This window comes from Ranitomeya imitator, chromosome 6 (genome assembly GCF_032444005.1).
Source record: "Ranitomeya imitator isolate aRanImi1 chromosome 6, aRanImi1.pri, whole genome shotgun sequence".
NCBI classification, from domain to species: domain Eukaryota; kingdom Metazoa; phylum Chordata; class Amphibia; order Anura; family Dendrobatidae; genus Ranitomeya; species Ranitomeya imitator.
Genome location: NC_091287.1, coordinates 428,220,802 through 428,245,703, shown reverse-complemented (window position 1 = coordinate 428,245,703; position 24,902 = coordinate 428,220,802). Strand labels below are relative to the sequence as shown.

The 24,902-nt window shown below is 43.5% G+C and overlaps 1 protein-coding gene across 1 annotated transcript in view; it reads left to right on the top strand.

Moving 5' to 3' along the window:
• Positions 1–24,902, top strand: part of OPRK1 (opioid receptor kappa 1) — a 190,821-nt gene that overhangs the window by 126,291 nt on the left and 39,628 nt on the right. The window contains exon 2 of the mRNA XM_069731340.1: positions 2,256–2,582. Coding sequence (XP_069587441.1) covers positions 2,287–2,582 — 296 coding nt within the window. The 5' untranslated portion in view covers positions 2,256–2,286. The remainder of the gene's footprint in view (positions 1–2,255; positions 2,583–24,902) is intronic.

Here is a 24,902-nt window from a genome sequence, read left to right as displayed (position 1 = left end):
AGCTTTTTTGAGATGGAAATTTCATTCTCCAGCAGAACTTGGCACCTGTCCACACTGCCAAAAGTACCAATACCTGGTTTAAAAACAACAGTATCACTGTGCTTGATTGGCCAGGAAACTCGCCTGATCTTCACCCAATAGAGAATGTATGGGGTATTGTCAAGAGGAAGATGAGAGACACCAGACTCAAAAATGCAGATGAGCTGAAAGCTGCTATTAAGGCAACTTGGGCTTCCATAACACCTCAGTAGTGCCACAAGCTGATCACCTCCATGCCACGCCGCATTGATGCAGTAATTGATGCAAAAAGAGCCCCAACCATGTATTGAGTGCCTTTACTGAACATACATTTCAGTAGGCCAACATTTCGGATTTTAAATTCATTTTTCATGCTGGTGTTATAAAGTATTCTAATTTACTGAGAAATTGACTTTTGGGTTTTCATTGGCTGTAAGCCATAATCATCAACATAAACAGAAATAAACACTTGAAACAGATCACTCTGTTTGTAACGACTCTATGTATTATATGAGTTTCACTTTTTGTATTGAAGAACTGAAAAAAAAATAAACATTTGATAATATTCTAATTTCGTGAGAAGCACCTGTGTTTTGTAAATACAGGGGTGAAATATGTATTGAACACGATACCAATTTTCTAAGTAAATATATTTCTAAAGATCCTATGACATGAAATTTTCAACAGATGTTAGTAACACAACCCATCCAATTCTCACAGGCAAAAGAAATCAAATCATAGATGCCCATAAATTAAGTTACGTGCAATTACAGTATGAGAAATGACACAGGGACAAAGATTTCAGCTGGCGTCATGATGACTTTCTCTTTTTTCATATGTTCAATACTGTTAGTAATTAGAAAGCAATCCTACCACTAAGTGAAAAATAATGTCAGCTGGTTCAACTGATGGCCTATGAATGGCCAAATGATGGATTAAACCAGTGAGCTGTCTCAAGACCTTATTGTTGCAAAACATACTGATGACATTGGTTACAAAGAATTTCTAAACAACTGAAGGTTCCAGAGAGAACTGTTGGGGCCATAATCTGGAAAGAACATAATTTTACCATAAACCGGCCATGACCAAGTGCTCTCCACAAAAGAGAGTCTCATAAATGTTTTCGATGAACAAACAGACTTTTTCTCCTTTGTGATGGAAAGCCTGTGGCTTTAGTGATGTCACATGGGCACGGGCACAGGGCGGCATATTTTTGCAGACCACTGTGAGAACAGACGTGACCGGCTGGCAGGCTGTCTACACGGTCTGTGGAAGATCAAGCACGGATCCAGGACAGCTGACTTACTAATTCTGGAGGGATCCAGGACAGCCAAATCATCACGTCTCCATACCTGTGGGTGATTCTCAGGATAGCACGCCATATCACAGATGTATAGAAGCACAGTGGTCTTTATATTCCTTTGGGCTAACATTGTAGGATTCTGGTTAGACTTGATGAACCTGTGTACCTTTTCAAGCTTTTCACTTATATAAGCGATCCATGTAGAAAATTGGGAACCACTTCGCTGTTTCCGGAAGTCAGCATTTTACCACAATTTGCATTAAATTAGAGTACAATGCAAATTACCTGAGGGGGAAAATACATAGTAAAGTTGCAATGTTTCTAATACAACTGAACATTGAGAAATGTAAAGTTATAAACGTGCTAAGATAATACATTCCACAGTTTAATCGATCAATAGTGAGGGCCAGCTTAGCATAAAAACCATTGTCCTAATTTGTAATTTTGTTTACTTTGTTCTTCCACTTAGTGTTTGTTATACCATGCATGATACATTGTAGATATGCTGAACCAATCAAAGACAATTAGAACCAATCTGTGACTTTACAAATGAAAATATGAAACGCTTGATTAAGAAAAAAGATATTATCTATAGACATGATGAAAGGATTTTTAGCCAATGTCAAAAACATCATGTGCTGGAGAACATATAGCAGCAAAGAGAGCCCTCCGGGACTGTGCACATTTGAGCTGTTATATGTTATATGCTATATCAAATGTTATCGTATAGGAATGCTTTGTTGTATTGACTCTTGGTTTATTATTTGAAATATTAATTAAAAAATTAGAGTAAACCAAGAATTATAAAAGTATACTAATTATTAATTATATTATTTATGGTATTATATATTAATAAGTATAATCACTTGGTTATGTGTTTTATTTTCATCTGCTTGAATATGACCATTGTTCACCATTTTTTGTATCTATACAGTGTTTTCCAGAGCTTCAGTTGCTTTGCACCGATGGAACCTCCAGTACAGATTTTTCGAGAAGAGGAGGTTGACCCAAAGAAAGCTTCAATGGGTACCACGTGCTCCCCAGGTTGCATACCAGTCTGCACTTCCATCTGTCCTAACTCCACTTTACTGGTGGGATGGGGTGACTATGAGAATGTCAGTGATTATACCATGTCACCGATGCATGAGAGCAACCATACCACTATTTCGCCTACAATTTCTGTCATTATTACAGCGGTCTACTCCATGGTTTTTGTCGTTGGCTTGGTGGGCAATGCTCTGGTTATGTTTGTAATTATACGGTAAGTAGACAGATTCGAACAGATACAGATATTTGTGTATTATCAATGTGTGCCTAACATGATAATTATTTAAAATGCAAAATAATAGTGATTAACTATTACTAGAAGAGAGTCACTAGTTATTGCAGTCATTAGCAGTGACGAGAGTAATTTTGAGAGAATATTGCTATATTTTCAGAGGTGCTACATGTTTTATCATCTAAAATGCTGTGCTCCCGAAATGCAAGATCATTCTGCTTAGCATATTACTGGAACCATTGGTGCTGCTCTGAAATATTTGAAATTATATTTTTCAATAGATTATCTTTGACTAGATCATTTGATATTTGTTTTAACAAAGTCTACAAAATGTTATACTTTAATCAGAGAAGCTGAAAGATCTACATGCACAAATACATAGACTTATTTAAAAAAAGAAGAAGGAAGTCTTCTTTAAGGGCAAGACATTTATTCTGGATTTCAAATGTTGGTGCAACATTTGAAGGGGTTCTTTCAGTTAGATTAAGTTAGTCACCATCCTTGAACAAGTAAGTTGAAAGATAATGTTAAGATGTGTAATGTATGCCTTAACCCTTTTCTGACATCAGGCGTAATAGTACACTGATGTCGGACACCCTCCCTTTGATATGGCCTCTGGCGGTGAGCCCACATCTTTTTCGGCACATGTCAGCTGTTTAGAACAGCTGACATGAGCCCAGAATAGCCGCGGGTGGAATTGCGATCCACCCATGGCTATTAACCAGTTAAATGCAGATGTCAAATGCTTTTAACATGCACTTCCAGCAACTGTGCTGGAAATCCGCCCACTGGTGACCCCCATCACGTGATCACGGGACACTGATGGGTTGGTATGACAACCAGAGGTCTCCTGGAGTCCTCTATGGTTGTCACTGCCAGATTGCTGTGAGCGCCGCCCAGTGATCAGCGCTCACAGCAAGTGAGTAATTCAGATACATACAGACAAACTGATCATCCCCTGTATGTAGCACAGCCAAAAGCGTTATGGCAGCTTCTAGTCTCCCATGGAGACTATTGAAGCATGCCAAAAAAAAATATATAAAAGTTCAAATCACCCCCATTTTCGCCCCATCCAAAATAAAACAATAAAAAAATCGAAACTACAAATATTTGTTATCACCACATTCAGAATTGCCCATTCTATCAATAAAAAAAGGATTAACCTGATCACTAAATAGCATAGCGAGAAAAAAAGGCAAAATGCCAGAATTACATTTTTTTGGTCAAAGCGACATTGAATTAAAATGCAATAATGGGCGATCAAAAGATCGTATCTGCACCAAAATTGTATAATTAAAAACATCAACTGGGTGCGCAAAAAATACGCCCTCACTCAACCCGAGATAACGAAAAATGGAGACGCAATGGGTATCAGAAAATGGTGGATTTTTTAAAAAATTTTTAACAAAGTTTTGAATTTTTTTCACCACTTAGATAAAAAAGAACCTAGACATGTTTGGTGTCTGTGAACTCATAATGACCTGGAGAATCATAATGGCAGGTCAGTTTTAGCATTTAGTTAACCTAGTAAAAAAGCTAAACAAAAAAACAAGTGTGGGATTGCCCTTTTTTTGCAATTTCACTGCGCTTGGAATTTTTTTCCCGTTCTACTACAGGACATGGTAAAACCAATGGTTTTGTTCAAAAGTGAAACTCGTTCCGCCAAAAACAAGTCCTCACATGGCCTTTTTGACCAAAAAAATAAAAAAGTTATACCTCTGGGAAGAAGGGGAGCAAAAAATGAAAATGCAAAACCAAAAATAACTCTGGTCGTTAAGGGGTTAATTAATTACAATACTTTATCAATAAAGTATTATTATTTAGTGACATTATGGTGGAAGTGCCTGTTAACATGTGTCAAGTTTTATATTGACATACTGTACATGCATTGAAATGGTAATGCTGTGATGGGCAAATATTGATATTTGCAATATATAAAGTATAATTGAGTTAGATTTAACTTTTGTGTACTGTCTCTTTAAGATAGAAACATATTTGCATATGTTATGTCACTTTAAAATACACTGTAAAATCTCAGGTATGCTTATAGTTGTGTGGAGATCAGACTGAACTAAAGGAATCCATCTTGTCTTCTTCCTGAGAAATCTCGCTTACAACAAGATACATTTCTGCTGACTTGACATTTCCTTTTATGGAAGTAATCATGTGTGCATTCCTTCTTTCAATAGCAGCCTTTCATTCACCTTCCAGATGATGTAACTTTCTACTGATAAAGACTGGTATAGATTGTTTATGTAAGAGATAGTGAAATATGAGCGCTTGTGCGCATGTCTGTAAAAGAATAATTCTTTTCTATATAAAGGGAGGGCAAAGCCCAGAGAGAGAGATGTGCTCCTGGGCTTCCCCTGTATATGATCACACAATACCTTGTTTGCGTGTCATTTACTCAGGATCCCTACCTCTAGTAAGCCAGGGACTGAGAAGGACTTAACATTTCTTTGGCGCACCGAACAGGGACCCGAGATGAGAGTATTTGCTCGAGATTCACCTGCAGATACGGACAATGGAGATCTGGGATAATGGACGGCAAATGAACTGAAAAACCTGGCCAGGTAAGAGACATTATTAGTTCTCTTTTATCTGCCTTGTATTATCCGAAAGATCTCTATGAGCCGTGTCACGCTGGGTTAGTCTAGTAGTGAGTAGATACCTATAAAACTCGGGTTACTATATTGTATAGATTTATGAGTCCTGTCCCTGGCAGTGTGTGAACAGTGTGAAGGTTGTGGTATGTTGTGAAAGAAGAGCAAAAGTGCGTAGAAAAATAAGCCGAAATAGTTGGGGTATAAGCCTTATACACGGAAGTCAGCCTAACTGGGTCATGTGGTTGCGTCCTTTCGGGGAGACCTCCGCCCATGCTTGACTCTCATTTAAGTGCTTAACCTCCTTCATTTCTGGATAAGGTTTGATAGAATGAGCCCAGGACGCGGGTCCATGAGCCTGGGACAAGTATGCTAACTGACACAGAAAGTTTTGTGATCTGTATGGTGTTGCTGGGTCTGTTTGCGTGCATAATAGCACTTAAGTACATTCTGCACATTAGAAAGAATGGAGCAGATCAGCCCTTCAATATTTTAGCTCCCTAGGAGAGAAGGCAACGAGACATCACCTAGGATAAGTGATTGTCCAAACGTCACCTGGGGTAGAAATAGCTAATATTGAAAAAAAAATAAAAAAGAAAAATGGGAAATAAACAGACAAAAACCGTCTTAGGACAAGTGGAAGCAGCAGATATCATACAGGAAAGATGTGGGAAGACAGTCAGAAGTCAGATTAGAAGGGTAAGAGAAAAATTGGGAATTTCAGAAGCACTTATGTTCAGTACAGAATGGGAAAAACTGAGTAAAGAACGAGGTGGAATTATCAAAGACAATGGGTGGGAAGAAATCATACACTGTATGATAGAGGTCTCAAAAACAGCTAAAGAGGAGAATTGGAAGTATGATCCAGACACTTCCAAATGGATTATGGGGAAGGGAAAAAGTTGTGACATAATCCCACCACCTTACCTAGATCCAAAAGCCCAATCATTTGTACCATCTGGAGGAGCAGAAGGAGGAAAACAATTTCCAGCCTTGTATCCCAATCTTGGTGGGGTAGGAGGATGGGTATGTTCACACTGTGGACAACAAAATCCAGATTGGAGAAATGATTGCCTAGTCTGTGGTACACCTAGACATGGCGCTGTACTTGCCCCTGTTAGGGTAGTACCAAGACCCTTTAGGGAACCTGGTGCTGACGGGGTAATGGGAACTAGATATCACCAGACCCGACAGTATTTTCCTTGGTCCCCTGCTGAAGGTATGTCCCTCCTGCATAATGCGCCTGATCCCACTCAATATCCCATCCGATTTGCACAATACATACAACAAATCATGCAGACTCATGCTGGGGTCTGGGCGGACGGGGAAGAATTATGTAGAATGAAAATGTCCCCCGGACTTTTTCAGGAATTATTGACACACCTACAGCCCAATAGACCAGTGGCAGAAGGGGGTGCCTTACAGACAGAAGCATCAGGTACCCAGTTCACAGAGGCATTAATAATTTTCATGAGAGAAAAACAGAGGGAAAGGGGATCTACGGGTGTGATTATGCAGAAATTTGGGCAAAGTATTGAAGAATATAGTCAAGAATTAGAAAATAGCTTTAGGGATGAAGGATTGGATTTGACTGATGCTTCAGTAAGGAGACTTTTTACAAAACAATTAATAGAGGGGCTAGATCCGAAAATCAGAGAAAAATTTAAATCCTCTACTCCAGATTGGAGAACAATTGAACAACCAAATATTGTGAAACAACGATGTTTAGGAATAGTCATGGATATGAGAGAGAATCGTAAGCCTGTTAGAATAGCACAAGCTAATACAGGAGGAAGAGTGAGACACAACTTTCCTTGCCACTACTGTAAAAAGCCAGGTCATTTCCAAAGAGAGTGCAGGAAGAAGTTGGCAGATATAAAGTCAGGCAAATTTGTTCCCAGAAATAACCCTCCCCAAACGGACAACCAGCAGAAATCTACCATCATAGATGGTCCCATACCAGATTCAGATTGACTCGATGTGTTACAAACTTCCCTACCAGCTAGAAGACCTATGATACAGGTGAATGTGGGGGGGAGAGAGATTCCATTTTTGATAGATACAGGTGCAACTTCCTCAATTTTGAATCAAGATTTTCTTCCGAATCCGGAAGATATTTCAGAACAAACAACTTTTGCTGAGGGTTATGATGGGGTAATTCGAACACTGCCATATACTGTGCCCCTAGAGGTCTCATTAGGACCTAAATGTTTTGCATCCAGATTTTTGTATGCCAGAGGTGCCCCAACATGTTTGTTAGGAACTGATGTCCTAAAGAAATTAGAAGCTAACATCAATTATAGGGAAGATGGCACAGTTATACTGACTATCCCTGATGATGCAGAAACATTAGAACAATATGTTAGAATTCAGGCTTTTGAGGATTATGCTGAAGAAAAAGAGTACACCACAGATCTAGACCTCTCAATGGTCCCAGAAACACTGTGGGCACAGGGTGACACCGATGTGGGACTATTGCATATCTCTCCTGTAAAACTATCTGTGCAACCAGGAACTGTTCTCCCACAGCTCAGACAATACCCTGTGAGTGCCCAGCAGGAACTAGCGATTACAAAACAGATAGAGGGATATAAAGAGAAAGGAGTTTTGGTAGAGATACAATCACCTGCTAACACTCCTCTGTATCCAGTCAAAAAGAGAACTCTTGATAAGAGTTCTATGCCCAAATATCGTATGGTACATGATTTAAGAGAAATAAACAAAGTTCTAGATCCAATCACCCCAGTTGTACCCAATCCTCATACGTTACTATCACAGATACCAGCCAGTTCTCAAGTATTTACTGTAATAGATCTTTCAAATGCATTTTTCTCGGTTCCTTTACACCAAGATAGTTGGCATTTGTTTGCATTTACATTTAAGGGCAAACAGTTGGCGTGGACACGCCTTCCACAGGGAATGATACACTCCCCTACTCTTTATTCAAATGCCCTACAAACAGTCCTTCAGAGGTTTGAACCCGAACCACAGGTAGTAATTTTGCAGTATGTGGATGACCTACTACTTTGCTGCCCAGATCTAGAAACTGCAGAAAGGTCCACTGTGAGTTTACTATGTTTTTTAGAAAAAGAAGGGTGTAAAGTGAATAGACAAAAGCTACAAGTTTGTCAGACCAAAGTGGTCTTTCTAGGTCATTGCATTTCTCAAGGTAAAAAGCATCTTACACCACAAAGAACTGAAGCAATAAGACAGATGAATGAGCCTAGAAATCATAAACAGCTACGAGCATTTTTAGGAATAGTGTCTCATTGTAGACAATGGATTATACATGCCAGTCAACTAATGCAACCACTGTATGACTGTGTAAAAAGTGAACCTTATTTGTTGACAAAAGAAGGTCAGATTTCGTTCCAACAATTAAAAGATGCCCTTGTTTCAGCTCCAGCGTTAGGGCTACCAGACTACACCAAACCGTTTCAGCTTATGGCTGCAGAAGTTGATTCCCATGCTACAGGAGTTCTTACCCAGAAGCATGCAGGGAAACAAAGACCAATTGCATATCTTTCAGCAATGTTAGATCCCGTAGCTAGAGCAGCGCCAACCTGTGTACGTGTAGTTGTTGCTGTCTCACTATTGTTGGACAAAGCATCAGAAATTGTTGTAGAGTATCCACTCACAGTTCAAACTACACATGATGTTTATGGGATATTAAACCAGGTCCAACCAAAACACATTTCCATGGCCAGACATTTGCGGCTTCAGTGTTCTTTGCTGCTACCCTCCACTATCACATTTGCAAGGCTTCAGACTCTCAATATAGCTACACTGCTACCTCTCGAGTCTGAAGGGGGGAATAAGGACACTGATCCACACGCAAATTTTTTCCCTACAGACACACATGATTGTACAGAGCTCATTTTACAAGAAACGGTAGGCTTACCCAATGTATCCGAAACACCACTTCAAAATCCAGATTTAGAGCTGTTTATAGATGGTAGTAGGTTTGCAGATGACACAGGTAACTTCCATACAGGGTATGCAGTTGTGTCAGAATCTGAAACTCTCAAAGCAGAACTACTTCCACCGAAACAGTCTGCACAAGAAGCAGAACTAACAGCATTGATTGAAGCTCTTAAAATAGCTGAGAACCAGACAGCTAATATATACACTGATTCTAGGTATGCACATGGTATTGTGTTTGATTTTGGAGTAATCTGGAGAGCTAGAGGTTACATGACAGCGTCAGGACAACCTGTAAAACATGCTTCTCTGATCAAACAGATCTTAGAGGCTGCACAAGAAACAAAAGAAGTAGCAGTAATCAAGGTAGCTGCACATGTGAGACTCGACACTAGGGAATCTAGGGGAAATGATAGGGCTGATAAAGCAGCCAAAGCAGCAGCTGTCAAACCCTTACAACAGGTTCATACTGTAAACCCCACAGAAAATACTGAAGATAGACTGAGACAAGCACAGGAAGATGCAGGAGAAGAGGAGAGGGACAGGTGGAAAAAGGAAGGGGCAGAAGAACAAGCGGGAATTTGGAAGAAAGATGGACTAATATGTCTACCTAGAGCCTGGTATCCGATTGTAGTTGGTGGACTGCACCACCCTACTCATGTGTCTGCAAATGCAATGACACTACTGGCAAAGCAAGTCTGGTTGGCTCCAGGTTTTGGCAACTATGCAAGAGACTATTGTGCTGCATGCGCTATATGCCTGGCACATAATCCCGGACAGACAACAAAGACCCCTATGAAGCACCACGTCCGACCTCTCTACCCGTTTCAGCGATTACAAATAGACTTTATCCAGCTGCCAAAAAGTAATGGGTATGAGTATGTGTTGGTATGTGTGGACATGTTCTCGGGGTGGCCAGAGGCCTATCCAGTTCGGAAGGCTTCAGCTAAAAACACTGCTGTAAAGCTAGTTGCCGAACTGATACCCCGTTACGGTCTCCCTGAAGTGATCGAGTCAGATAGGGGTACTCATTTTACTGGAGAAATATTTCAAAATGTACTGAAAATGTTGGGTGTTGAAAGTCAGTTACACACTCCGTACCATCCTCAAAGTTCTGGTAAGGTGGAACGCATGAATGGAACTTTAAAATTAAAAATACAGAAAGCCATGGCTGAAACAGGAAAGCCTTGGACAGAATGCCTTCCACTGGCCCTTTACTCAATACGCAATACCCCAAGGGGTAAGACTAAACTGTCTCCATATGAAATTTTGTTTGGCAGGACTGCCGATTTAGGATGTTATTTTCCACAGCAACTTGTGTTAAATATTGAGTCATTGACTTCTTATGTGCAAAATCTTCAGAAACAATTAACTAAGGTGCATGCACAAGTTTTTGCTTCCCTTCCAGATCCTGACAACACAGAAGGAAGTCACAAGTTGGAACCAGGTGATCAAGTCTATGTAAAAAGACACACCAGAAAGGCTCTAGAACCAAGGTTTGACGGACCCTTCCAAGTCCTGTTGACAACACCTACATCAGTCAAGCTTGAAGGAAAGGCATCATGGATACATGCAAGCCATTGCAAGAAAAGCAGTATAAACTCATGATATTGATGTTAATAATGATAACCTCAACGGAGGCGTGGGATAGACTGAATTCTCTAGCCCCTTTGAACAATAGATTCGTACAACATCATAGAAAATTAGTGCACGACTTGTTAAACAATACACAAACCCTGACAGATTGTTGGATCTGTACCCATTCGCCGGTATCAGCCACAAGTATACCTTTTCTAGCAGTTCCCGTATTAGCAGAAGAAATATTCGCTTGGCCTAATTGTTCAGACAACCTGGCCAACAACCAAATTGGTAATGCTAGGCTGTGGAATACTACAATCGCCATACCAATTGTGGGATGGGTAGAATTTCCTTGGTGGCAGGGTAATCTCTCAGGGAGTAACACACATCTACAATATTTAGCATTTAGGGGAGGAAAATGGGTACCTAGAAATAAGACTGGATTAACTAATTTAGGACAGGTCCCCACAGAAAATCTACAGCTTAGTTTCAGTACAACCGTCCCCCCCTCTGATGCTTTCAAACCTGTAGTATTGGAAAGATACATACATAATAGAAAATGGAAACATTCTAAATTGTTCCCCCAAGGTGATGCAGACAGTTGTACAAGTAAGCTGGGGAACCTGGTTTGTAATGAATCCAATGAGTATATCAAAGGAATGCCTGTATGTGGGAATCCCGCAGCCGGGTACTGTAGCCCCTTGGGACAAAAACCCTCTTGGTGTATGCTTCAGAATGTATCTAGATTTGTGGACTTGGCTCACAGATTGGTATTGCAGCACTCAGCTCTATGGGATCTGCCTGAAGGTACATTTTGGATATGCGGAGAAGGAGCATATAAATGGCTTCCCGTAGGTATAAAGGGTACTTGTACATTAGGACGCCTAACCCCGGCTACTTTCATAATTTCAAATAAACAAGTGAATATGCAAGCCGTGCCCAAGCACACACTGTATAAAAGAGCTGCAGATAACTCACCACGTCCCTCGGGGAGGCCACATATAGTACAAATGGGAATTCCTAACAAAATTGCTAGTACCATTTTTATTTATCCTATGTTAACACAGATGTGGGATAAATTAGTTAGAGCCACGGATTATCTAGATGATCAGATCTGGGATATATTGGATATACTAAACACTAGTATAGCTGTACAGAATCAGCTTATAATAGTCACTAACCAACATACCCTGGTATTGGATTACCTAACTGCCTCACAAGGGGGTATGTGTCAAATCATCGGACCCACCTGCTGTCATTATATAGACCCGAATAGTACTATGAGTATGACATTTAAATTAAAGGACGTACAACGACTTAGAGATCAGTATGACAAAGACAATGACCAGAATAAGGATAGCTGGTGGTCAGATACCTTTTCTTTTCTTAACCCAGCCAACTGGTTCAGAGGAATCGGTGGGTGGGTTGCTGGGATTATGCAGAGCATAATACATATAGTTATGATTATTGTAGTCATATACGTACTATTCCAGATTGTGCTCAAGAGTATCTCAGTATGCACAGATAAACTTTGTGTAATAGATGCAAGAGTATAAAGTTTTTTTTTCCTTCTTCTCTTATGTTATCCTTTGCTAATACTGATTATTGCGCTTATTTTGCTATCCCTTTGTAATATCTGTACTTATTGCAAAACAAAGAAAAGGTTGCGAGAGTTAAACGGAAGAATTAATACTAGATTTGATTCTCTTATTGAATACAAGCATGTACATGTGTAATACCAAATAAAGGCTTTGTCTTTGGCCCTGTGGTAATAAAATAAATAAAAGAAAATGTCAAAGGGGGGAATTGTGGAGATCAGACTGAACTAAAGGAATCCATCTTGTCTTCTTCCTGAGAAATCTCGCTTACAACAAGATACATTTCTGCTGACTTGACATTTCCTTTTATGGAAGTAATCATGTGTGCATTCCTTCTTTCAATAGCAGCCTTTCATTCACCTTCCAGATGATGTAACTTTCTACTGATAAAGACTGGTATAGATTGTTTATGTAAGAGATAGTGAAATATGAGCGCTTGTGCGCATGTCTGTAAAAGAATAATTCTTTTCTATATAAAGGGAGGGCAAAGCCCAGAGAGAGAGATGTGCTCCTGGGCTTCCCCTGTATATGATCACACAATACCTTGTTTGCGTGTCATTTACTCAGGATCCCTACCTCTAGTAAGCCAGGGACTGAGAAGGACTTAACATTTCGTTTAAAAAAAAATCGGATCCATTCTCATCCAGGAGAGTGGAACTATTTTTTCCTCACTTGTCATCCATGTGCTGCTGTCCAAGTGCAATCTGTTTTTTTACTAAACATCTATTAATCTTTTACAGGACCATTTACTGTTTCCTATGCTGCAGAATTGTAATGTATTGGAAAAAATCAGGTGCCATACTGATGGTTCTTATGGCATGTGATTTATTTCTCACCCTGTACCGATCTCGGAATGAAATTTCTCATTTCGAAAACAGCTAAGAAAAAATGCTCTAATTAGCACTGTCTCGTTGAATAACATTGGTCTAATGTTTTATGTATACGGTCCCCCACAATCCTCCCACACAGTATGATAGCCCCCACACAACCCTCCATATAGTATGATCATCCATGCAGCATGATGGTCTTCCATACAGTATAATGGCCTCCACAGCCCTCCACACACTAGAATATCTACCACACATCCCTTCACACAGTATGATAGACCCCACACAATCCTCCACACTGTATAATGGACCACACACTGTATAATGGCCCCCAATATCCCTCCAAAAGGTATAGTGGCCCCCACATATCCCTTCAAACAATATCACAGCCCATAACCCTCCACAACATAGCTCTCCACACAGTATAATGACCCCTTGCATAGCCTTAACATTTGCTTTCTTCATATAAGTGTGCATAGTCTTTAAAGTTTCTATAGCTTTTATTTAATCTTCACTAACATCTGTTATATCATGGGATTATAAATAATAATAGCAACATCTGCCCTTATCTTATCTACCATCCTAATTTGTTTACTCAGGGTTAGAGATGAGTGGATCCCTGGAAACTTGAATTTATTGACTTTGAAGAACTTTCACCAATAGTTAAATAGCTGCAAATAAATTTGCTGTAATCTCAATACTGGAAAGCTTGTAATTGCTCAGAAAACACATGAGGGAGAGAGAGAGAGAGGACCCAACTGACTATAGGAGCATACACTTTTAGGCTATGTGCACACGTTGTGGATTTGCCTGTGGAATTTTCTGTGCAGATTTTGCATCTCCTGGCAGAAAATGCAGGTCAAAATCTGCGTGTTTTTTATTTTGTGCGTTTTTGTTGCGGATTTTGTGCGGATTTCATGCAATTTTACCCCTGCGGATTTCTATTATGGAATGGGTGCAGAAACGCTGCAGGTCCGCACAAAGAATTGACATGCTCCTTCTTTTAATCCGCTGCATTTTCCGTGCTGAATTTTCCACACCATTAGAACAGCATTTTTTTTCCATCCATTTACATTGTACTGTAAATCACTTGCAGATCTGCAGCGTTTCTGCGTGGAAAAAACCGCTGCGGATCCGCAGGAAATCTGCAACGTGTGAACATACCCTTACAGGTGAGAGAGAGAGAGAGAACCCTACTGGCAATAAAAACTTACACTTTTCAGGAGAGAGATCTTACACTCTACAGAAAAAAGAGACTTTCCCAGTGACTCTGGAGAGGAAAAGAGACTCTGCCGTACAAACGGAGCACCACTGAGAACCACTGATCTGTGATGGCCTAGGTACAAAACCATCCTGTACAAGGTGTGATAATTAAGGATGGGCGAACCTGAACTGTAAAGTTCGGGACCGTATCGAACACATAGTGTTTGGTCACAAGGTCCCGAGCACGGGTTTACCTGACGTCACCGCACGAATACTTCCGGAAAAGCCGAAGACTGCCGAGTGCAGTGAATACCGCCAGAAGATAATGAGAGGCCCCGGAAGCAGATGCGACCGGTTGACAGCGGGACAGGAGGATGCGTCGCTGGACAGGTAAGTATAATTACAATGTTTATTATTAACTTTAAGCTTTTTTTTACAGCCCCCCCACCCCATCCCATATCTGTAAAGTAAAAGTTTGGGGTTCAGACGCAAGTTCGCATCATCTCCAGCCCCGAACTTGAACTTTATAGAAAAACTCGGGTGAACCCACTGATCCCAAACATCGGGGGGTTCGCCCATCACTTGTGATAATCCGTTAGATGTCGTAGCAGCTGAGCATTAGGCCGGGATCACACATGCGAGAAACACGCCCGTGTCTCGCATGTGAAATCCAAGCTCTGGCGCCGGCACTTCGGAGCGGAGCGTGCGGCCGCATAGCAACACATGGAGCCACACGCTCTGCTCTGGAGTGCCGGCGCCAGAACTTGGATTTCACATGCGAGACACGGATGTGTTTCTCGCATGTGTGATCCCGGCCTTAGGAAGAGACCTGCGCGGCACCGTAAAATGACATTAGCCCACTCCCTAATGCTTTAGCAGTGTAGGAGATGATGCCAGGCAAATTTTCTTTTCTTTTTTGGTGAACTGTAAATCATATCTCAAAATATATGAATTTGTGTCAATCTGTGAGTTTCTGGATATTAGACTCCATTCTTCATTCATCGATCTTCTCATCTCTAATCAGGGTCCATGTATACTCACATTCGACTAATTGTACAAAATATAGACTGTTGAAAATGACAGTAGACTGTAACAATCATGTGAATTTGGTAATCATACGTTCGCCTTTGCTCCAATGAACTTACAGTTTATATTTAAGTTGCATACTGTGATCCCCAGTTTACACACTACAGCAACATACTGCTATTGTTTACTAGTTCATTTGCTAGGTAATATAAGTATTGCTTTTTTTCATGAAATGAAACATAAGATCTGTTTATATAAAGAATGGGTTGTATTTTCATTATGATGATAAATTATCTGTAATCACCCGCAGATTCAACCTTAGACTAGTCATCCCTGTTTAATTATTATCTCATTTGATGCATGTTCTCGAAGCTCCATGGAGACTATTCACTTACTATTCAATGGATGTTTTATGGTTACACAAAATAATCATTTCTCTAGCTCAGATCAATCTCTAGGACCCACTCACTACTTCATATAAATGCATTGAGATTTTCTGCAAATAAAATGGAAAATATCATAAAACCTACAAACGATTGCAACTAGTGATGAGTGAATAGTTAAATAAAAGTTAAAGAGTTGATTGTGACTTGTAGGATCACTACTTCCAACAGGTGGCGCTATAGAGTTTAAGTCCTCTTTTTCTCTGAAGAGGCAATTTGCATATTATATTTCCCAGTGGAGCATTGCACGGCGAATAAGCCTCCTTGCCTTGACAAGCCAGAGCTGGTATGTCACTCTCCATAAGGAGAAACGATACCCCTTAGACCCCAGTCCTGAGCCTCTCACCTAGCCAAATCAGTTCTCATGCTTCACACTGAGGAGGGCCAACAGCCCAAAACACTGTGTCTGCGTATTGAGATATTGATTTAGCTCTTATCCTAAGTCATATTGCACGACTCGTTAAAGAGTTGATTGTGACTTGTAGGATCGCTACTTCCAACAGGTGGCGCTATAGAGTTTAAGTCCTCTTTTTCTCTCAAGAGGCAATTTGCATAGTTAAATAATCGGCAAGAATAATTTCTAATATCCGTGTATTCGTACCGAATAACTAATTCAAAGCAAGGAAAACTGAATATTTTTCAGACAAACAGGTCTGGGGACATGGGAAAAAAGCTGAAATGGATGGGAAAGAGCTAAATCTAAATGGGAACAGAATGGAGATGATGCCTGCATGCCTTTCTGACTCACCTATGGTATCTGGGAATGATGTTGTCAAACGATTGTGCCGGTTTTCCGGATTTTTAAAAAGACCTACCAAACCAGTATTTTTTTTAAAGGGAAACATGCTAAGAAACATCTTTTCCTTCATAACTACATGTATATAACGCAAAATAAAATATCTGTTATTTAAAATTATACCTCCCCTTTAGCATATGCTCACAAGGAGTGTTTTGGCTTTAGTTTTTCCTTTAACATTTGTGAGGCCTGTCACTCCTACATTTGGGAGGTCCGTCCCTCATGCCAAATAGTTAGCAAGATAGTAGAATACATATTCTCCATTCCTTTACAGTGCCATTTCAAACATGCCTATTTGAATTTCGGGTATTGCCCACCACCACCACCATGTCCACCACCATGTCATTATGCGGCTTTTGCATACAATTTGTAGAGTTCCAGCAGGTACCGTGAAACCTGTATTTGTTAAAGGCCCTCAAGTGGTCCTGTATCATACATTTGGTAGAGCTCTCACTCCTACATTTGGGAGGTCTCTCCCTCATTCTTAATAGTTAGCAAACTAGTGGAATACATATTCCCCATCCCTCTACAATGCCAGCTAAAACATACCCATTTGAATTTTGGGCTTCGCCTGCCACCATCATCATGTCCACCGCCATGTCATTATGCAGCCCTCGCTTACAATTTGTAGAGTTCCAGCATGTGTTGTGAAACCTGAGTTTGGTAAGGGTTCTTAGGTGGCCCTGTATCATACATTTGGTAGAGCTCTCACACCTACATTTAGGATGTCACTCCCTCATGCCAAATAGTTAGCAAGATAGTGGAATAGATATTCCCAATCCCTTCACAATGCCATTTCAAACATGTCCATGTGAATTTGGGCTTTGCCCGCCACCACCAGTCTGTCCACCACCATGTAATTAGGAGGCTCTCACTTCAAATTTTCAGAGGGCCAGCAGATGCAGTGAAACCTGAATTTTGTAAGCTCCGCAGTTCATTTTTGCCACCGGATCCCAATGAAACAACTGTCATAGTGGATGAAGTCGCTGTAAGGTTAATATAATACAGGAGTTGAGGAAGCTGTATGAGCAATGTCAGTAAATTGGATTCTACCAGACACCAAAAGCATTAGGATGAAATTCTGATTACAGTGTATGCAAGCGAGGGCCTGTATTATGCTCAGTCTGACAGGCCTGAAACCTGTGTCAGGAACATGTACAAGCCTCATTTTACTTGGAAGCAGCCTCCTCCAGTATTTACACTATGGTGGCTGCCATCCGTAGGGCTTACAAAGTCGGAGGAAATCCAGCCCTTGTTGAATTTTAGAAGAGTCAGCCTGTCTGCATTTTCCATTGACAGCCGTGTACACCATCCGTTATAATTGTATCCGCAAAACTAAGAATCCGCTCAGACAACACACTTGGAGCAGGGCATGGCAGTACCTCCAAGGCGTACAAGGAGAGGTCGGGCAAAGTGTGCAGCTTGGACAACCAATAGTTAAAGGGCACTGAAGAATCAGAAAGGATTCTAGTTTGGTCACTTAAGTACTCCTTCACCTTCTTGGTCAACTTCTCCCTCCTCGTCATAGTTACATCCACAGATAGCGCTTGCTGATATGATGGCTTGAGTTGCACCTGGTGTGCGTGGCCCTCCCCTGTAATCCTTATGGGTAAAGAAGCTGCTTCCTCTGCCAGAAGCGTTGTCTGAGGGTAATCTTTTTAGCAAGACTTCCACATTGACCCTCTTGCATGCATGCACTGAAAATGGCACGTCTGCCTCTGACATGAGAGAAGCAAATTCCTCCTAGTACAGTGGGTCAAGAAAGGTGCTGTTAGGTGTCGAGTTCCCGCTTCTGCACAAGGGGAATCTCGAGCCATCTCCGCTGCGGTCTCCCATTCTTCTCCAGCGGAGACGTCGGTCCCAGCGTCTTGCTCAGTCTCACTCTGTGCAGAGAGTTACTGCTGCTTTTCCTGCTTCTGCCATTGAAGTCAGTGTTGGGCAGCGGCGAGCAGATGCTTTTGGGGCTAAGTCCTGCTTTTCTCTTTCTGAGCATGCCCAGGGCAGGATCTCCCATTGGAGATCGAGGGTCACATGCTCAGGTACTGCAGCACATCCCATTGGTCCTCCAGGAAGGTCCTGAAAGGGCAAAACTTTGGTAGCAGCTTCCCATTGGTCCTTTATTGAAAGGTCCTGAACGTGCTGCAACTATATAAGCTGCGCATGACCGCACGGCCATGCGCTAGTGTACATTTGTAAATGTGTGTGTGTTGTGAGTGAAAGCACTTTTCAACTTTGGTAGCTCCCTTGGTTGCTCTCACCAAGAAGGGGGCAAATCCCAAATTGTGGTCTGAGGAGGTCTCCAAGGCCTTTAACTCCATAAAGTCACACTTCGCTAGCGCTCCCATCCTACATCGCCCCGATGTTGATAAGCCATTTATCATGGAGGTGGATGCTTCTTCTGTTGGTGCTGGAGCAGTCCTCTTCCAAAAGGATGCTCAAGGTCGGAAGCATCCTTGCTTCTTCTTTTCTAAGACCTTCTCACCAGCAGAGAGGAATTATTCCATCGGGGACAGGGAGTTGCTAGCCATGAAGTTGGCTTTCTCAGAGTGGAGACATCTCTTGGAGGGAGCACGTTTTCCCTTCCAAGTCTTCACAGACCATAAAAATTTGGTGTACCTGCAGACAGCCCAGCGGTTGAATTCTCGCCAGGCCAGATGGTCCTTATTCTTCTCCTGGTTTCATTTCACCCTCCATTTTCTTTCTGGGGAGAAGAACATTCGGGCCGACGCTCTCTCTCGCTCTGTTGTGTCATCTGCGGAGGAGGAAGAGGAGCCTCGGCTGATTGTCCCCACCGAGAGCTTGAGAACTGTGGCCCCGGTTTTGCTAGAGTCTGTGCCTCTGGGCAAGACTTTTGTACCATCCAGTTTGCGACCGGAGGTTCTCTCTTGGGCACACTCGTCCAGGGTGGGTGGACATTTTGGTTCCAAAAGGACATCTGAGTTACTGGCGAGGACATACTGGTGGCCGCATATGGCTCGTGATGTCGCAGAATATGTTCGGGCGTGTGTCTCTTGCGCCAAGAACAAGTCCCCTCGGCAACGGCCAGCTGGTTTGCTTTACCCTCTGCCGGTGGTGGACAGGCCCTGGGAGATGGTCGGGATGGACTTTGTGGTGGGCTTACCCAAGTCTCATAACTGCACCATTATCTGGGTGATCACCGACCATTTTTCCAAAATGGTGCACTTGGTGCCTCTTCCACGGCTACCTTCTGCACGGGCGTTGGCTGTCTTGTTCATCAAACATATCTTTCGCCTACACGGTATGCCAGACAAAATTGTTAGTGACCGGGGTCCCCAGTTTGCGTCTCGATTCTGGAGAGAGCTTTGTCGTCTACTCAGTATTGAGTCTCTTCGGCATATCATCCCGAGACGAATGGGTTGGTAGAGAGGGCCAACCAGACCTTGGTCACATATTTACGACATTTTGTTTCTGCCAGGCAGGATGACTGGGCATCCTTGCTACCGTGGGCAGAGTTTGCGCTTAACAACGCCGTAGCCGTCTCCACCGGTCAGACTCCATTCCTCCTAAATTATGGCCAGCATCCGCGTGTCCCTGTGCCCATGCCTGTGTGTTCTGCTGACTCCAGGGTGGCAGACTGGGCTGTGGAGGCACGGGACATTTGGGACCGCACTCAGGATGCCATTCAGGCCTCCAAGGAGAGAATGAGGTCCTCCGCCGATGCTCATCGGCGCCCCGCTCCGACCTTTGCTCCTGGCGACTTAGTGTGGCTCTCCGCCCGTAACATCAGGCTGCGTGTTGAGTCCACTAAGTTTGCACCTCGCTACTTGGGTCCCTTCAAGGTCCTTAAACAGATTAACCCTGTGGTCTACCGTCTGGCCCTTCCTCCATGCTTGGGTATCACCTTTCATGTGTCCCTCTTGAAACCCGTATACATGTCCCGGTTTTCCGAGTCATCTGCCGGGACATCGGGTTCGTCTACGGACGATTACGAGGTGAACGCTATTTTGGGGTGCAAGGTGGTACGTGGCAAAAAGTTCTACCTGGTGGATTGGAAGGGTTATGGCCCAGAGGACAGGTCCTGGGAGCCTGCTGAAAACATTCGGGCCCCACAGCTCATTGCTGCCTTCAAGCGTAGCGAGGCCCAAGGGGGGGGGGACCTAGGAGGGGGGGTAATGTTAGGTGTCGAGTTCCCGCTTCTGCACAAGGGGAATCTTGAGCCATCTCCGCTGCAGTCTCCCATTCTTCTCCAGCCGCAGTGGAGTCTGCTCAGCAGAGACGTCGGTCCCAGCGTCTTGCTCAGTCTCACTCTGTGCAGAGAGTTACTGCTGCTTTTCCTGCTTCTGCCATTGAAGTCAGTGTTGGGCAGCGGCGAGCAGATGCTTTTGGGGCTAAGTCCTGCTTTTCTCTTTCTGAGCATGCCCAGGGCAGGATCTCCCATTGGAGATCGAGGGTCACATGCTCAGGTACTGCAGCACATCCCATTGGTCCTCCAGGAAGGTCCTGAAAGGGCAAAACTTTGGTAGCAGCTTCCCATTGGTCCTTTATTGGAAGGTCCTGAACGTGCTGCAACTATATAAGCTGCGCATGACCGCACGGCCATGCGCTAGTGTACATTTGTAAATGTGTGTGTGTTGTGAGTGAAAGTCGCTCTTTAAATAACCCTCCCTATTGGATGACTGTTCGCGGAAGGTGTATGTTTGCTATCTAGCGCCCGACTTAGCCATCAGCACGTAAACACACAATACAGCGTCTTATTGCTGTGACCGCCAGTGCGGCGCCTTGTGCTTTCACAGCGCTTTCCTGACCCAAGCCTGGGTGGTTAGTGGCGTTCGCCAATGCGGCACTGCATGCACTCTCGTGCTTTTATTGCTGTCACTCTGACACCTCAGTAGCGGTGTCGAGCGCATGAGGTCTATGTACTCAAATCCTGTGTCTTGGGATTGAGTTCTGGGACTCCTTGCTTGCGCTCTTGGTGCGGTACCGCGGCCCTGTGACGTAACAGGGTTCGCTTCCTTCACACAGGGTGAGGTTAACCCATGTGTGTATTCACTTTGTACCGCCATATAGTCCATCATTACTTGGCAGCAGGTTCCATCTCTGCACGGTGGACCCCGGGCTGCGAACGCACCATACTCTATCTGTCTTATTATTTGGTGCATTCCGCTAGCCCTAGCAGGTGCACAGTCAATATTTTATGTTGGACAAAATGTGTTTCACACAAGGGTCTTGGGAATGGCATCTGGACATGAACTCTCCCATGTGTGGCAGACTACAAAGAGTCAAACATTCATTGTCCTCACCAGGAAGAACACTAACCATCCTCTTCTCCTCACAATGCATAGCCTCCTCCTCCTCCTCTTCAGGCAATCTATACTGGACAGGCATGAAGCTGGGATTGGGAGTTCCCTTTGTAGTGCAGAGCAAAAACTCCTGTTCCTCCTCATCCTTGTCCTCCTCCTGTTCCTCATCATCACCCAATGTGGCCTGAGAATACTGTGTGAGGCTGGGCTGTATGGTAGCAGTCACTGTAAAATCTTTCTCCATAGTCACCTGCTTGGCAATCCAAGCTTCCTCTTTGAGATTCTGCTGCAAACGTTTTAATAGACAGAGCAGTGGGATGGTTATGTTGATAATAGCGTCATCAGGGCTCACCATCTTGGTGCAGTACTCAAAGGTTTGAAGAACCTCATTTATAAGTTCATGCTCAAAACCTATAACTCTGCCCTTTCTCTGGCCAAACAATCCTACTTCACCACCCTCATCACCTCACTATCCAACAACCCAAAACTACTTTTTGAAACCTTAAACTCCCTCCTGAAACCTAAAGTACAGGCCCCCATCTCCAATCTCAGTGGTGAGGATCTGGCCACTTATTTCCTAGAAAAAATCAACCACATCCATCAGGATATCTCAGCCCAATCTCCTCAGTGCCTGGATCCCCTTCCCTGCCGCACCTCAAGCTCACTAGACATCTTTGAGCCTGTTCCAGAAGAAGAAGTTTCCAAGCTCCTCACTTCTGCTTGGCCTACAACCTGCAATAGTGACCCCATTACTTTACCTCTCCTGCAGTCTCTCTCACCAGTGGTCACCACTCACCTGACTAAAATATTTAACCTCTCTCTTTCCTCAGGCATCTTTCCCTCCTCATTTAAACATGCCATCATTACCCCTTTACTTAAAAAGCTATCCCTGGACCAGAACTGCACGGCTAATTACAGACCTGTCTCTAACCTTTCCTTCATCTCTAAACTCCTGGAACGCTTGGTCCACTCCCATCTAATTCGCAATCTCTCGGATAACTCTCTTCTTGACCCCTTACAATCTGGTTTCTGCTCTTTACACTCCACTGAAACTGCCCTCACTAAAGTCTCTAATGATCTAATAACAGCTAAATCCAAAGGTCATTGCTGATTCTCCTGGATCTCTCTGCCACATTTGACACTGTGGATCATCAGCTCCTTCTCACCATGCTCCGCTCCATAGGCCTCAAGGACACAGCCCTCTCCTGGTTCTCCTCCTACCTCTCTGACCGCTCCTTCACTGTATCTTTTGCCGGCTCCTCTTACTCTCCTCGTCCCCTTACTATCGGGGTTCCGCAGGGCTCAGTCCTGGGCCCCCTCCTCTTCTCTCTATACACTGCCCCTATTGGACAAACAATCAGCAGATTTGGGTTCCAGTACCATCTCTATGCTGACGACACCCAATTATACACTTCTTCCCCTGACATCACCCGTACCCTAATTCAAAATACCAAGGATTGTCTGTCTGCTGTCTCTAACATCATGTCCTCCCTCTATCTGAAACTAAATCTCTCCAAAACTGAACTACTTGTGTTTCTCCCTTCTACTAACCTCACTCTACCCAACATCGAAATTACCCTGGAGGGTTCAACCATAACTCCCAAGCAGCATGCCCGCTGTCTTGGGGTGATATTCGACACCGAACTTTCCTTTACTCCCTATATTCAATCACTCAATCGCTCCTGTCACCTGCATCTTAAAAACATCTCCAGAATCCGACCTTTTCTCACCTTTGAAACTGCTAAGACTCTTACTGTCGCTCTCATTCATTCCCGTCTACTGCAACTCTCTTCTGATCGGTCTCCCTCTTTCCAAACTTTCTCCTCTCCAATCCATCTTAAAGGGAACCTGTCACCCCGAAAATCGCGGGTGAGGTAAGCCCACTGGCATCAGGGGCTTATCTGCAGCATTCTGTAATGCTGTAGATAGCCCCCGATGTTACCTGAAAAAGGAGAAAAAGACGTTATGTTATACTCACCCAGGGGCGGTCCTGCTGCTGGTCAGGTCGGATGGGTGTCTCCGGTCCGCTGCGGCACCTCCCATCTTCATTACAAGACGTCCTCTTCTGATCTTCAGCCACGGCTCCGGCGCAGGCGTACTTTGTCTGCCCTGTTGAGGGCAGAGGATAGTACTGCAGTGCGCAGGCGCCGGAAAGGTCAGAGGCCCGGCGCCTGCGCACTGCAGTACTTTGTCTGCCCTCAACAGGGCAGAGCAAAGTACGCCTGCGCTGGAGCCATGGCTGAAGATCAGAAGAGGACGTCTTGTAATGAAGATGGGAGGCGCCGCGGCAGACCAGAGACACCCATCCGACCTGACCAGCAGCGGGAACGCCCCTGGGTGAGTATAATATAACGTCTTTTTCTCCTTTTTCAGGTAACATCGGGGGCTTATCTACAGCATTACAGAATGCTGCAGATAAGCCCCTGATGCCGGTGGGCTTACCTCACCCGCGATTTTCGGGGTGACAGGTTCCCTTTAAATGTGGCAGCCAGGGTCATATTTCTGTCCAGCCGCTTCACTGATGCCTCCATCTTGTGCCAGTCATTACACTGGCTACCCATTTGCTACAGGGTCCAGTATAAACTCATCTCTCTCACCCACAACGCTCTCCACAGCTCTGCACCGCCTTATATCTCCTCTCTAGTGTTGAGCATTCCGATACCGCAAGTATCGGGTATCGGCCGATACTTGCGGTATCGGAATTCCGATACCGAGTTCCGATACTTTTGTGGTATCGGGAATCGGTATCGGATCCATATTAATGTGTAAAATAAAGAATTAAAATAAAAAATATTGACATACTCACCTCTCCGGAGGCCCCTGGACATCACCGCTGGTAACCGGCACCCTTCTGTGCTTAAAATGCGCGCGTTTAGGGACTTCCATGACGTCACGGCTTCTGGTTGGTCGCGTGCCACTCATATGACCGCCACGCGACCAATCACAAGCCGCGACGTCATTCTCAGGCCGTAAACTCCTCATTCTAGGAATTTAGGACCTGAGAATGACGTCGCGGCTTCTGATTGGTCGCGTGCGGATCATGTGA